Source organism: Peromyscus maniculatus, chromosome 4, assembly GCF_049852395.1.
Source record: "Peromyscus maniculatus bairdii isolate BWxNUB_F1_BW_parent chromosome 4, HU_Pman_BW_mat_3.1, whole genome shotgun sequence".
Lineage (NCBI taxonomy): Eukaryota > Metazoa > Chordata > Mammalia > Rodentia > Cricetidae > Peromyscus > Peromyscus maniculatus.
Window position 1 is genome coordinate 105,547,385 of NC_134855.1, and position 15,449 is coordinate 105,562,833.

Below are 15,449 nucleotides of genomic sequence, written 5' to 3' on the forward strand. Positions count from 1 at the left end.
TGCTCCTTTCACACTCAAGCCAGGTCTGCAGACTGGGCCACTTTTTTCTTTTCCTTCCAACCCACTGACCTTCATTTTTCCACAGCTCTGAGGGAAGGCTTGGCGCCCCAAAGTCTTCTCCCTTTCCTCCCTGGCTCCAGCAGGCCAGCTGGAAAGCCTTCCTGGGCAGAGGAGAGGATGCACCAGAGAGGATGTCCTGCACAAGAGGCCTGTGTCTTGTTCCTTAGCAACAGCAGGGAATTCCAGGGCTTGTCCTGGGCAAGATGGGAGGAGTAGCCAGTTCGCTCTGCTTGGCCTGGGCACAGTCAGGCCTTGGTTGGGTAAATGAAGCTCAAAGCCAAGGCCTTGCAAGGAAGGGCAATAATGGGCCCCTCAGTAGACCTCAGGTCAGCCTGTCCTCAACTCTTTCCAAGTCCTAGGGCTGACAGCACACAGGCTCAGGTCCCTACGTTGCTGACAGGATGGATCCAAAGCCACCATTTTCTCTTGGAATCTCACCTCTCATCACCTTTTCTGAATGCCACAAACAAACACCATGCCACTCTTGGGGGCTGGGGGGCCCCTTTGATCTGACCATAACCTACATGGGGCAGTAGGAAGCCGTTAGGGTAGAGTGAGAAGTTATACACGGGTTCCAGGGATAGAACTTGGGTCATCAGGCTTGAGGGACAAGTGACTTTATCTGTTGAGCCCTCTCACTGGGCCTGGAAACGATTAATTCTGAGTAGACTGTAAAGTTAACTATGCACGTCATACTTCCTAGAGCAGCTTCTAAACAGATACTAATGATACAGACACAGAACATCGCTGGTGCTTTTTTTTTTTTTTTTGATGCCAGCCTCACTCCAGATTCACTGAGAGATCCTGTCTCAAGCGACAATGGCAGAGCATGATAGAGGCAGCAGAAGTACACACCTGTATGTACACATATGCACATTGTGCCCTTGGGTGCGTGTGTGTGCGTTTTTGTGCACACACACACACACACACACACACACACACACACACACACACACACACAAGTTCTGGCAAAGGAAGTTATACCAGTATACCAGTAGGGAGCTTGGTGCAGTAGCAATGAAGGAATAAAGACATGGATGATAAATATCTGGGTAAAGGATGGTTAAAGTCAAAAGCCGTAGCACTGTTGGTAATATTTTTAACTTACATGTATCTAATACAATGACCACCACATGGGGCAAGTGAGAGATAAGGGGGACCATACGATAAGAAGGTTTCTGTATTCTAGCTGAAGTGGAAAATTTATTTATTCTTCTCTCATGCAATATATCCCAACTGTAGCCTTCTCTCCCTCCTCTCCTCCCAGTCCACCCCCACCTGCCCTCTCCCCCAGATCCACTGCTCCTCCATTTCCCTTTAGAAAAGAGCAGGCCTCCCAGGGAGAGCAACTGACATAAGATGCAGTAAGACTAGGCACAAACCCAGGAGGAGGAAAAGGGTCCCAAGAGCAGACAAAAGGGTCAGAGACACCCCCTTTCCCATTGTTAGGTGTCCCCCAAACACTCCAAGCTAAACCACGGCGTGTATGCAGAGGGCCTGGCGCAGACCCGTGCAGGCTCTGTGATGGCTGCTTCAGTCTCCGTGAGCCCCTATGAGCCCTGCTTAGTTGATTCTCTCATATTTTTATATGTATTTTCATTTCACACAATTATTGTGTGTGTGTGTGTGTGTGTGTGTGTGTGCATGGAGGTTTGCCATTTTAGAGCAGTTTATCTTTCTAAAATTCAACTTGGTTCCTGATTTGCATCTTCTGCTCCCTGTTGAGATGTCTTCCGCTAGCCGCAGGTGGATTTCGGTCCTTTCTTGGAGCGTGGTTATAGTAGCTGCTTTACTGCCCCCTTCCAGGAGCTATGTTGTCCTAGACTTGTTAGCACTTGTCTTTTCTTTTTATAAATGTTGATTATTTTCTCCAGTCTTCAAAGATGGAGTGATTTCAGGATTGTCTCATGGACATTAGGAGTCTTGCGTCATGGGATCTGAATCTTGTTTAAATCCTATCTTGAATACTAATGTTTTGTCTTGTTTTATCCGGCAGTAAGCTCTGTGCCTCCTTTGGGCTGTGGTTTCGATGTTGGTTCAGTTTTGAAGGTTTTGCAATGGTGTGCTAGCTTTGAACCCAAGGCCAGCCTGGGATGCTCTAGCTCTTTGGTGTTTTGTTTATGGTCAGCTTTGGGGTGAGCTCAGGCCATATGGACTATTTTTTAAATTCTTCTCATACAATAATCCCGACACAGCCTCCCCTCCCTCCACTCCTCCCAGTCTCCCCCATATGGGCTATCTTATGGGGTGATTTTCTTGAGCTACGTCCCTGCTCTGATCTAACACCTTCTAGAACCCAGAAGACCCCAACTTCCACTTCCATCTTGGTCTTCTGGCTAAACCCAGTTTTTTCTTTGTTGTCTTGAGGACCAAAAACACAGTAAGGGTGGAATGGGCGAGAGCATGAAGGCCCAGGGGCTGGAGCGGGAAAGGCATACAAGGGCTTGTGGGATAATCAGTATTGTTGATGTGAAAAACACAGCTCTCACCTCAAAGGGAGTAAGAGATGGTTTGTTCTGGAGCCAAATCTGAGTGCCCATGGTCCAAGAAACACAGAGCTAGGTACCTCAGGTTCCATGTTTCATAAATTCTTCTAGCTGTAGAACAAAGAAAGTTGTAAATCAAAGTAATTTTAAAATTAGTGGAAACATCAGAGAAGTGACTCTCTCCTTCAGTGAATCGCCACAGACAGTATCTGATGACCTTAGCTTTCGAGTTGGTGGAAGCTTGTGGTCTGCTAGGCTAATAAATCCCAGAAGGTTTTTAATCTATTAATCACAGGATGTTAGGTCCAACATAGAAAGTGAGCAAGGAAATGTCTCTTGGCTAAAGCTAAGAGACGGGATGAGATATAATTAGGCTGTGGGCCTGCAACATCCTAACCTTTCCCTATCACTGCAGTTCCAATCAGTCAATCAGTGTTTGCAGTCATAGTTTCTTTCCAGGAATTCTTCACGGTATTGATCGCCATCTCGACAGGATCTACGCAGGGGACAAATCCCCTCTGGGTATGTCTGTGAGGGAGTTTCTACGTTGGGTTGGGGTGGGAAGACCTGCCCTAATGTGTTGACACTGCCGTGGATGGGGTCTTGTGCTGAATAGAGGGTAAGTGAGCTGAGCACCAGACTTCTTCCCTCTGCTCCCTGCCTGCTGGTGTGATGTGGCCAGCTGCCTTAGGCTCTCGCTGCCCTGCTTTCCGCGTCATGCTAGGCTGTCTTCTCAAAGCCTTCCTTCCGGAAGTTGCCTTCGTCAGGTGGTTAGCTGCAGTTTCGTGCACATGCTCTGGTTCCCAGGGCTCTCTCTTCTAGGCCAGGCCCCAATGGCTGCTTTTAGAGGTGTCTTTGCATCCTGTGTCCAGTTCTGGGTTTCAGATGGCCTATGTGTCCATGGCTGGGAGGTAGCAGAGGAAAGAAAATGGGAATGGGGGGTGTGGTGGTTTACAGCTATAATCCCAGAACTTGGGAGGCCGAGGCAGGAGGGTCACTCATGAGATCAGGTCTACCGAGGCTACAAAGTGAAACCATGCCTCAGAAAAAATCAAAAACCAACCAAACAACCAAACACACCAAAGTAAGGAGAGCAGGGGGGTGGGGAGAGATAGAGAGATAGAGAGATAGATAGATAGATAGAGAGAGAGAGAGAGAGAGAGAGAGAGAGAGAGAGAGAGAGAGAGAAGGGAAGAAGGGAGAGAGAAGGTCCCTACCAGCTCGGCAATACTTTTGAATTCTGCTTTTCTTCCCCAACTCACTTGTTTTTGTTGGGTCCTGATCAAGGTTCTCAGCCCTGCCCAGTGGGCAGGCAAAGGCAGACCGAACTTGTCTTGAGTGAATTCTCTGCAAACACTCACCACTACTGGGAGTGTCTCTTGCTTTTTTACTACTAGCTGCTTGTCCCTGACCCTTGACCCTTGCCCTTCCTTAGGCTGTGGGCCTCAAGAGGAGCTGGAGAATGGGAGTATTCTTGGGGTGGGCCACTGTGCCATCTTGAATGCTGCCTGGCAACGTGGAGGACCCCAGTGAATGTTTTGAATGATGAGATCTCTCATTTCTCCAATCATAAGGATTTTAGAGACAATTTTTCCCTCCTCATTTGTCCCTGCCTCCCCTTTCTCCTCCTCCTTCCCCTCTTGTTAGCCTCCAGGTTGGCCTCTGAGAAAGGACAAAGTTCTGCATTAATCTTGACTGGCAGTATTAGACACAGATGAGCAGGGTGAAGTCCAAGCTTCCTTGTAGAGTATAAGGAAGAGAGAGTGTGCTACCAAAGTCCCGAGTGTGAGCTGCATCCCATTAATAATTTCCGGTTTATATTGTTGCCTGCAGCTCCACAGGCCCTCGGTCAGTGTCAACCACCACGGAATCAGATGCCATAGGCCACCAGTGTCCTACCCGTGTGGCAGTTCAGGCCTGCTCTGGTTGTTTCCTTATGCCTTATTCCTCCCTCCCCAAGTCGATGCGATCAATTACTGTACCTGATACCAGGAGCTCGGCTGGATTTCCACAGATAGTGCGATCAGGCTGATGTGGTCCGGAAACAGTTTTGGAGTGTGGATGTTGGAGCTGAGATGACCCCAAGGTCAGGAAGTGTTTTGGAAAGGGAGTGTCCCGACAGGAATGTGTATGGAACATATATTGCTGACTGTGCTGCCGTCAGACCAGTAATGCCTCCGTTATAGAACTGTTGGAACCGATGGCCTGTGCAGGTGTGTATGGACATGCACGTGGAGCCCAGAGGGCATCCTCAGGTGTTGCTCACCTTGCTTGCTTTTAGAGACAGCTTTCCCTGACCTGGAGCTCACCAAGTAGGTTAGACTGGCCTGGCAGTGAGCCCTGGAGGAAGCTGCCTGCCTGGGCCCTTCCAGCCAATACCTTCCATGTTGTTGCTGTACTTGGCTTTTTTTTTTTTTTTTTTTTTTTTTTTTTTAATGTGAGGACTGAACTCAGGGCCTCCTCTTTGTGCAGCAGCTGAGCTATGGTCACAGCCCAAACTGTTAGAATAGACACCATTGTAGGACTCATAGCCATCGTACCCTACTGGCTACTTGGTGAGCATGCTGTACGATAGGACAGAAACAGCACTCAGCTTGGTAGCACAGCAGTTGCCCAGCAACATTTGGAATAAACGAGGGAGTACACAATGACAACCCTCAGATGTGCAGGCCTCTTTGTATATTTGGACAGAGTATACACAGCAGTGAGCCAGCAACTAGTTCTGGCCATTGTCCCTGCCAGAGAGCTCTTCTGACCTGGGAATGCTGTACCTAAGAGGAAGTGTGGGCACCCTGCAAAGGATATCCTATCACACTACAGACTGACAAAGCCCTCCCCTCGCAGATGACACCTCTGCCTCCTTATTCCTTCGTGGAGACAATGGCTTTCCGAGATGCTCCTGGGATGGGCAGGCAAAGCTGTCCTGTCCGTAGGGCTGCTGTAGAGTCTGGGGGCTCCACAGGAATACACAAGACCACGGACTCACCAAAGCCTGAGCCCCCCTGCCCTTAGCATCATCTCAAGCACCCAGGCACGGGGATCTCCAGCAGGCCTGATGGTAGAACACTCAAGCAGTGGCCAGAGGGGCTGAGGAAACAGCTCAGTGGGTAAAATGTGCTCGCTGTGCAAGTGTGAGGACCTGGGTTCGGATCCCCAGCACCCACGTACATCCGGTGCACTGTGCATCTGCAATCCCAGCACTCCTAAACTGCGTTGGTGGGGCAGAGGCAGGAAAATTCCAGGAAGATCATAGGCCAGCTAGCCTGGTATACATGCAGAGCAGAGAACGAGACCCTCCCCAAACAAGGTGTCTAGGACTGACATCTGAGATTGTCCTCTGAGCATCACACACACACACACACACACACACACACACACACACACACACACACACGCACACCACACGCACATGCACACATACGGGCATGCACGTGTACACACACACACACACACACAAACACACACACACTAAAAGGCAGTAATAAAGAGGCTAGGAGTCTGAGTCTGAGGAAGAACCGGCCTTGTGATTTAGTTTACATGGTTCTGATGCAGGGAGCCTCCTCACCTTCCAGAGAGGCCCCTGTGGAGAAGGCTTGTCTTGACCTGTCTTCTCCCCCCACTCCTCTCCCCTGCAGACTCAGCCTGCTGCTGGGCCTCACTTCTTGTCACACGCATGCCCCAGGACTGTTTCCAGGATGTTTTTGGCTCCTTGACAACGCTTTCCTGTTTTGGAAGCTAAAGAGTGGCATTTAAAAAGCCAGAGAGGTTTTGCTGAAAAAACAAGATTCCATTGACTGAAAAAGGAGGAGTTTCTCATGGGCAAAGGTACGTCACCCCACGGCGCTGTCCCCTCTATTCAGGCTGACTGGCCATGTCCCTCCCTTTCTGACCCAGCATCACCCGAACTGTCTGTGGCTGTCTCTATTCTTTCCCTATGTGTCAAAAACTATGAGGCTGTCCACAGGTGTCAACTCCTGACACACTTCAAATGAGCAGAGAAGACAGCTTGAGAGTTTGGAAAGCAGGTCTCCCTCCTGGCCTCACAGCCACTGAAAGGAACAGGCCAGCATTTATTTTCATCCCAAATGCCCAGCCCCAGGCCAAGAATAAGCCAAGTAGTTAAAACAAAAACATGGATTCTACAGAAAAACCTGACTTCACAGTGTGTGGTGGTGGTAGTGGCATGGTTTCAGGTTCCTTTAAAAACAGGCCTCCTGGAGACTGGGGTGGGGGTGGGGCGACTCAAGGGCGGGGTAGGACAGAGTCCCTGGAGTCCTGACCAGGCAAAGTCTGCTGGGGAACAGCTTCTGGAGAGACCCTGGGAAGGAAAGGAGCCATCTAGATAGTGTGCCTTAGAGTAGTGGGCAGAAAGGGTGTCCTCAATTGTCTCTTATGTTGTGGAATATTATTTTAACTCTGTAAAGATGTGTCACATTTGTTTATGCTACAGAATATTACTTTAACTGTGTAAAGGTGTGTTACATTTCTTTGTGCTGCGTTTGTTTAATCATGTAAAGATGTGTTGCATTTGTTTCACCTTGCCTGCCTAAGGCACCTGATTGGTCTAATAAAAAGCTGAACAGCCAATAGCTAGGCAGGAGAGGGATAGGTGGGGTTGGTGGGCAGAGAGAATAAGTAGGAGACGTCTAAGAATAAGAGAAGAGAGGAGAGAATGAGGGAGAAAGAGAGGGAGGTACCCAGGGCAGCCAGGCAGCCACTAGCCAGTAGACACAGAGTAGGACATATTACAGAAAGGTAAAAAGCCCTGAGGCAAAATGTAGATGAAGAAAAACGAGTTAAGTTCTAAGAGCTAGCAAGAAACAAGCCTAAGCTAGACCGAGCATTTATAACTAATAAGTCTCTCTGTTATGATTTGGGAGCTGGTTGGTGGCCCAAAAGAAAAAGCCTGGTGCACCATTGCCAGTCACTGAGGGCAGAAGGGCTCACACAGAGGGACACAGTGAATACTTCTTTTCAAGGCCAAGTTCCTACTTGTTAGTCATATTATAGGCCAGGAATCCTGCCAGACCGTGTTCATTTCTGAGATCAAGGACCATTGGGGTTTGGAAATACTTGAAGTATGTCCCCCTAGATTTCACAGGTTGTAAACTTAGTCCCAGTGTGGCAATGTCAGAAAGGAATGTGACCTTTAAGAGCTTGGGCCTAGTGGAAGCTGGAATAGCTCAGAAGAATTATGACAAAGTTCTAATAATAAAGGTCTCTTATTGGTCAATACATTGTTAAAATGTATTTCGGGGTCTCTATAACAGTTTAGATTGGCCTCTTCTCCATTGATTCATATTTTTCTTCAAATATCTTTCTTAAATTGTATTTGCACATTTTTTTTTTCTTTTAAAGAATATACTGCATGGGGCAGCAGGATGGCAGTAATAAGTACTGCTTGTGTGTACATACAATTCTCAAGTTTGGGTGACGATGTAGAGCCTCTAAGGCAGCAGACATGATACATCGCACATCAGCTCTGCCGCTGACTAGCTCTGGCCTTATGTGAGTCATATAACCTGCTTGGTCTGTCTCTTCAATGGTAATGATCGGAACCTGCATCCTATAGTAGCTGAGAAGATCACCTAGCTAGCACAGAGTACTGATAAATACAATCAGGTACTCAGGAATGGCAACTGGTACTTCACTATTAACTGGTACATCTAGGCACCCGAGTGGTGCCTGGTGCTACTACTGTCAATGATAAAGGTGTGAGACATTCTGCAGCCCTTGTGAGTTTATCTGAAATGCACTAAGACCTGGGTGTTCCATGAAAAATCACATCAGCACCACTCTTCAATGTGGGTCAAAAAATTTGACAGAAGACTTTCTATACTGATTTTAAAAGACAAGGACTTTGCATTTGTTCTCATCTGGGGTAAATCAACCCAAATGTCAGACTGAATTAAATGACTGACTACCCACACAATTTCTCAAATGAACTAAAAATGTCATTAGCAATATCCAGCAGTTTAAATATTCTGCATATCAAGACTATTTGTCTTTGCAATGCTGGTGCTGGAGCCCAGGGCCTGGCAGGTACTAGACAAGCACCTGGCCACCAAGCCCTGCCCTTGGACACTAAACTTCTATCAGTCTTATGACTTGGAAATATCTCCTCCCAGGTGGCGGATTATATTTTCACTTTCTTGGATAATCACAAATTTCGCCCTTGATAAAAACTCTACTTTCATAGGCATCTGTACCTTCAGCTTGACACTTTAGTGTTTTGAAAAAAAAAAAAAATCAGACTTAGCTATAACAGTATTCCTTATAAAATTTATTTTATTGCTCTACATACAATAAAATTTTTAGACATTTCTTTGAAAATATAATTTGTACACAAAAGAATATGATCTAAGTTCTAACAGTCCATTTCTTTTGGTTCTGTCGTTTGAGCCAAGTCATCACGGGAGCTCACGGGGTCCAGCGGGAAGCGCGAGCCATGGCCACCATCAGGCTGAGTTCTTTCTTATTTCTCCCAAGAAGTCGTAGGTCTGCTCTGAAAGGTCAAATGGCTCATGAACCCCATCCGGTGACAGCAGAGCCTTCAGGGACCCCTCGTTCTCTCTGCTCTGCTTGAGGAAGTCGGCGATGGCTTTCCACCGAGCAGCCTCTGTCTCTTCCTCAGCCCACCTGAAGGGCGGCAGCAGCGTGGAGTGCAGAAGAGGGAGCACACAGTCATGGTAGACCAGGAGGAACTCGGCCTTCAGGAGCTCTTTGTCTCTCTGGGAAAACATCACAGAGGAACCATGAACAGACCGGTGGCGCTGCTCTCAGAGTACAAAATCCTAGGGGCTGTCAGCTAAGAGCCACCGGGAGCAGGATAGAGGACCTGGCGGGGAGGGCTCTGAGCTGGGGGAGTGAGAGTCTCACTGTGGGGTAGAGCCTGGCGGTTCTCCCCAGGAACTCTGCAGTGGCTCCGCGAGACCACGGTGTCTCCTACGCGCCGCTGAGAGCCTCACATGTTCCATCAAGGAGACCAGAGGGTTGCAATCTACTCTAGTCTCACACACACACACACACACACACACACACACACACACACACACACAGACACACACACACAGACACACACACACAGACACACACACAGACACACACACAGACACACACACACAGACACACACAGACACACAGACACACACACAGACACACACACACAGACACACACAGACACACACACACACACACACACACATACACACACGCACACACACACACACACCCCACAATGCAAGGTGGCTGTGTAGACTTAGCTGGATTGTAGCCTCCCAGAAATAACTGTCTCAATGTTAGAAAGAGATGGGCCTGGGCAGTGGTGGTGCACGCCTTTAATCCCAGCACTCAGGAGGCAGAGGCAGGTGGAACTCCGTGAGTTCGAGGCCAAGCAAGTCTACTTAACAGGATCCAGGCCAGCCAGGCTGGTTAGTAAGAACTTAATTCAAAAAACAAGACAAAGGGGAGAGGTGCCAAGCATCCTGTGGGAGCTGGAGAAAAGAGGCCCAAGCAGGGAGACTCCTGGGGAGGAGAGAGGGACGTTCGTTCATCAGTCCTGAAGGTGTCAACAGGCTGGAGGGGGGGGCGCTCTCAGAGCACACTGCAGCTGAGGGCAGAGGCCTCCTCATGCAGCAGGCTGCTCCCATGGAGTGCACACCTCACCCACTGCTGTTCTAGAAAGGTCCAGAACTGCAGAAGGGGTAAATAAAGTGAGCGGCCATGCAGAAGCTCAGAGAAGACACAGTGGCTGTAATCCCCTCTCCTGCCCCGAGGTTTAGGCTTTTTTGTGGGGCGTTTACCCACCACCCCCACAGCTTCCCAGAGTTTTCTTGAGTGCGATCAGCAGGAAATATTAGATAGAAGGATTTATAGCGGAGAATCTTGTGGAGATAAACAGATAGAAAAGAAAGAATAGCCTCGAGAGGGCCTGGAACCTATTTCAACGGGCCCGGACCGTCTCTGGCCCAGGGTTTTTATAGAGACGCCAAGGGGTGGAGCAAATGATCTCCTCCCCCAGCACAGCCAAGTGCAGGCCATCTCAGACACCTGCACTCAGGCCTGTGGTCCTGATCATCCTCTATGCGGACCTGCTGGGTAAAGCCACGAGGAGCCCCAGAACGGGCTCCCACACTTTTTCAATTTTGTTCTTTTTTGTTTCTCTTACATTTCTTGTAAACAATGAACACTTTCAGGTGTATCCAGCCTTCTGACATTGGGACACAACATGTCATCTACAAAGTTAACTCTAGGAAACCATGCAAAAAATTCAAAAGAAAATCTCAGCGGTTTAAGTACTTTCACACTTTTGTGTTGGTTGCGTCTATAGATCTCCCAGGGCACGTGTGGCACCTGCCAGAAGTACAAAACCACGGGCCAAGCGTGGCCGCTGCCTCCTTTTGTAAGCAAACGTTTGTAGAAACACAGAGCTTTGGGCTTTCACACGCTGTCTATGGCTGCTTTTCTCGATGACACTAGCCTCCCCGTGGGAGAGACAATGAGCCTTACAAAGCCTGTCTGAAGTCACGACCTGGTCCTAAGCAGAAAACGTCTGTTGAATTTTCTGTGTAGTGGATTCTGGCAGTGACGTCCCACCTCACCGGCCAAGGCCAGGCTTGCCTGGCTAGACCATGTTTCTGCAGCTTTGGAAGCCTGACCCAGGCATTCCATTCGGTGCACCCCACCACTCGGGCCGGTTTTCTTCCCCCCTCTTTACTTGATATGTGTGTTGAGAGCTAGAAGGTTTTTTTTTTTTTTTTTTAAATAAAGGGTATCTGCTAGCTAACTGTAAGACTGCTTTACTTCATTACGTCAAACTCAGGGATCTGAAATGACTGACCTGTTCAGGGCAAACATGCTTTCTTAGACTGTGTTTGTGCAGCCACAATGGCATGCAGAGTCTAGCTGAGGAAGGGGTTACACCTAGGGTAATGAAGCAGAGGCCTTGTTACCAGGCATGAGAAATCGGTCTCGAGTGTGAAAATCGTTACCTTTTCTGATCGTTTTAGTGTGCTTTCTTTCTCGGCCCACGAACTCTAAAGAAGAAAATAGAAATCCTGTATTAGTCAGAGCACCCACAAGTCCTGGCAACACCTTCTGCAACTTCACCCTGTAGTTAAGTTATGGGCAGGGTCAGAATCACCGCACAGCATCCACCACGCCAGAGGCGACACCACTGCCAGCAACTCAGAACCAGTCTGACAGGGAAGACAGACACGTCGGTCAAGGGCACCTCAGAAACCTGTGGTTATCAGAAGGTAATACCAACTCACAGAAAGGATGGGTAAAGCAGATGTCTGTGCCATCCAGCCACAGTGCCGAGAAGTCATGAGCTTCCCAGGTGAGACAGCAAAATTAGGAAGCCCTGCCAAGTGCCCCACGCCAGCGACTCTGCCTGACACACTGGTGACATGGGGTGGGATGTGCAAGAGAGGTTGATTTGCAAGTCAACGTTTCCAGCCTGTTCACAGGCTTCACAAAAAGCTTCTTCAAATAGAGAAGCCAGAGATCAACGGATCCCAGAGCGATGAACTGAACACCTTGGCTACGCAAGTCCCTGGCAGTCCATAAGGCTGGGGGAATGTGCCCAGCCTCCAGGCTGACTGTCCAGGGCTGATTTTGTGTGTATTTATAGGTAACTACCTATTGGTACCTAACTCTACAGGTAACCGGAAAGCATCAGCCCTTCCTGGGTAGGGCAGCCCCTAGTGCCTAGGGTTACAAGGTGCTGAGACAGGGGCCCCTTCTTCCACCCCCTGGAGAAAGGATGTACTGATGGGCTGACCATACAGTCTTGGTATGGTCAGGGTTATTTCTGCCTCCTGGAACTGTGACATCCTACCCAATTAACTTGTACCTACTGCCTCTAGGTTGAGAGAACCTGTCCAGAGCTACAGCCTTTTACAGCAGGCCAGGTGTCATTATTATTAAAACACTAATCACAAACTGAACTCAGCTAAGTAAAGCCAGGAGACTCACATACTTCAAATGTAAATCTTAGACAATATGGCTTAATGTGAATGCCACTTAGTAACTTAGACTCACTGTCTGGAAAATGGCCAACTGTTTGTCAGTCAGGTGTGAAGACTCAACCTTAGCTTTTAGCCCATAGAAAGCAGTGCAGGATTTCACACAGAGGGACTCGGTGGGGATAGAAAGCATGTGTGTGTGTGTGTGTGTGTGTGTGTGTGTGTGTGTGTGTGTGTGTGTGTGTTTGGGGGGGGTCACTGCCCCTTCACCAAGACCCAATCCTTTCCTTCTGAATCAAACAGAAGCCTATCTTTCTCAGCTCCCTTCAAGGATCACATGACTGGTTCTGGCCAATGAAATGTGAGCAGAAGTGATCAGGCTCTTGAGGCAAGGACAGTGGAAATCCCAAGCTCAACCTTCACCTTTTCCTGTAGGGACAAAGAGCAAAAGAGAGAGCTACTCATTCCAGATGGTTCTAGAGGAGAAGAGGGCTTTCACCAGCCTTCGTCTTTGGGTAACTATGGAATGGAGTCATGCTGGATGACTACCATGAGTGAGGAACAACCCTTTTCTAAACACCCTACCCCAGGCTGCTTCTCAGACCTCCGCTAAGAAGCCTGCCTGCTTTCTTGACCTCTGACTTAGAAAGTACACCTGGCCCTCTCCTTCTTCCAACTCCCTCCCCCTGCATCGGCCCAGATCCTCAGCCTGCTGGTCCTGTTGTTTTTGTCTCTCAGAATCCAATATGAAAATATTCTTGCTCTGCTCTTGCAGGTCCCTCTGATATTAAAGCTGGCAAACTCGTCTTCAACCATAAAAGCCCATTGTTCTAAAGGTTGTACCACGAGATGGGATTGTAACTGGACCACGGCTTCCCTTCAAGAAAGCTATGTCCAAGAACACCGGACACAGCTTACTTCATGGATAAAGCCTAATAAAACTCCTCAAGTTTCCTTCTGGGTCTGTTCTAAAATCCTTTACCTAGAAGACAAAGAACCTATAAAAGGGAGCTTATGCCTCCCTGTCTCATGACATTGCTCTCAGCAAGAATTTCAACTGACATGGCCACAGTCCTGCTGGACATGTGCTGTTCTGCCTCTCTGCACTGCCAGAAGAATCATCCGTCAGTGAAACGTCCTGGTCACCCAGCACTCCCCACCTTCCTCATCTCCACATGCAGCCTCTGGTCTTGACCACTCATGGCTCCTCCCCATATATCACGCCAGACTGGATCCAACCTGCCTCAAAAGGTCTCTGCTGATCCTCCCACATCTGTGCCATCATCATCCCTGTCAACAGGCCAAACTGTGGCCCCAGCCTTTCATTAGGTCCCTCTCACCTAAGGATCTTTAATGAGACAGAGTTCTGATCATCATTTGCTGCTTTCATTAAATCTTTGAGGCTTCCAAAACAAACCTGGCCATGGCACCTACCATATTATCTGCATGTGAGCCTTGCATGGCCACAAGGCTTCTCTTTTTGTCGACACTAAAGCTTCAGGCTGAGACACATAAGACAGTGGTTTTGGAAATTCAAATTTAGCCCAAAATCAAAGATTTCAAACTGTTCACTTTAATATCCAGCTGCTATTTCAGATAGCACAGTATGCTGAATTCAATTAAAGAAGGTTATGCTCACCCTGACTCTCCTGAAAGTTTAGCCCGCTGTCCACAGACTGCTCTAGAGTTTCGCTCTTAGAGCACCCTCTTGGGCATCTTACATGGCAGAATGTAACAGGCCAGAAAGTACAGTGCTGAACTCAGCAGTCCCCCTGCATCAGGAAAGGTAGCCCATGGGGAGTAATATTCATTATGCTTGGAAGGATGAAACTGAGTTAGCTAGACAATGAACAGGAACTGGGAAATACCAGGTTACAGCAGGTTTCTTCATAGTACATGGTACCCACCCTGAGAGCATCCATCACGTCAGGCTGTTCCAGGAGCATAGGGAAGGTGGCCAGCATGGGATGACTAATTAAATCTGAAACACACATCAGGAAGATTTCAAACTTTATTCGGATTTTACTGTATTTGATCTCAGTATATGTATTCAGGTTAAAATTATTATGCCAATTATTTGCTGATAACACTTTTACACACACGTTGACTTCCAGGAGGGTTCAGAGGCTCAAAGCTGTCCCCTTTAATTTTTCTGTGTCTCTACATCTGGGAAGTTCTGAAATGGGGTGTCCAGTGAGGGTGGCCATACTGTGTCCTCTGTACAAGAGTATGGAAGAAGGCAGAAGGGCAGTTAGAATTCACTGCATTAAGCCGTCTACAAAGACACCTGCATCCACTCACAGGGTCATGGGCACTGCTCTTGCCTTGTTTACCTCTCAAAGGCCCTCCCTCTTAAGACTACCATAGTGGCAACCCAGGAATTTCGAAAGAGACACATTCAAGCGTAGTATTTGTTTCTGAATGCCAAGAGCAGTATATCCCACAATCCTGTGCCTCAGTAGAGAACTGCAGAGAACAGCCTCCTTGCCTCTAGGAACGCCAGGAAGGCTGCTTCTGAGCAGGGACCCTGGTGAAGGTTCCAAGTTGTTAACGCCAAGGGCACGTGATGGTTGAAGCCCGAGAATCACTCCCTGGAGTCACAAATATTTCTGTGGATGTTTCTGTGCCTCTTTTGACTTTGTTCTACGTTACTGGGGAAGACACTGGCATAGACTCCTCTCTAACAGGGAATATAACGGTCTACAGTGTGAGGCATCACCAGGCTGCCCTGCTCCTGCTCCATCCATGCCTGCCTGCCCTCAACTTCGATCATGCCAGCATCCATGCATTTTCTTGTCTTGGACCTCCAGGCACATCGGTTACTCTAATCAGAAATGATTCTCTCACACATCTCCCCATGGGTCTAGTCCCTTGTCAGGTTTCATCGTTGATATTATCTGCTCATGGAAGGTCTTCCTGGTGCATATTCTCTCTG

The 15,449-nt window shown here is 48.3% G+C and overlaps 1 protein-coding gene across 9 annotated transcripts in view; it reads right to left on the reverse strand.

The window, feature by feature from the left end:
* Positions 1–8,816: 8,816 nt before the first annotated feature.
* Nphp1 (nephrocystin 1) overlaps positions 8,817–15,449 on the reverse strand; it is a 59,960-nt gene continuing 53,327 nt past the window's right edge. For all 9 annotated transcript variants that reach the window (XM_042276196.2, XM_076570593.1, XM_042276197.2 and 6 more), the window contains exons 18-20: positions 14,422–14,495; positions 11,537–11,581; positions 8,817–9,277 (exon numbers count right to left, since the gene is read on the reverse strand). In XM_042276196.2, coding sequence (XP_042132130.2) covers positions 9,005–9,277; positions 11,537–11,581; positions 14,422–14,495 — 392 coding nt within the window. In that variant the 3' untranslated portion in view covers positions 8,817–9,004. The remainder of the gene's footprint in view (positions 9,278–11,536; positions 11,582–14,421; positions 14,496–15,449) is intronic.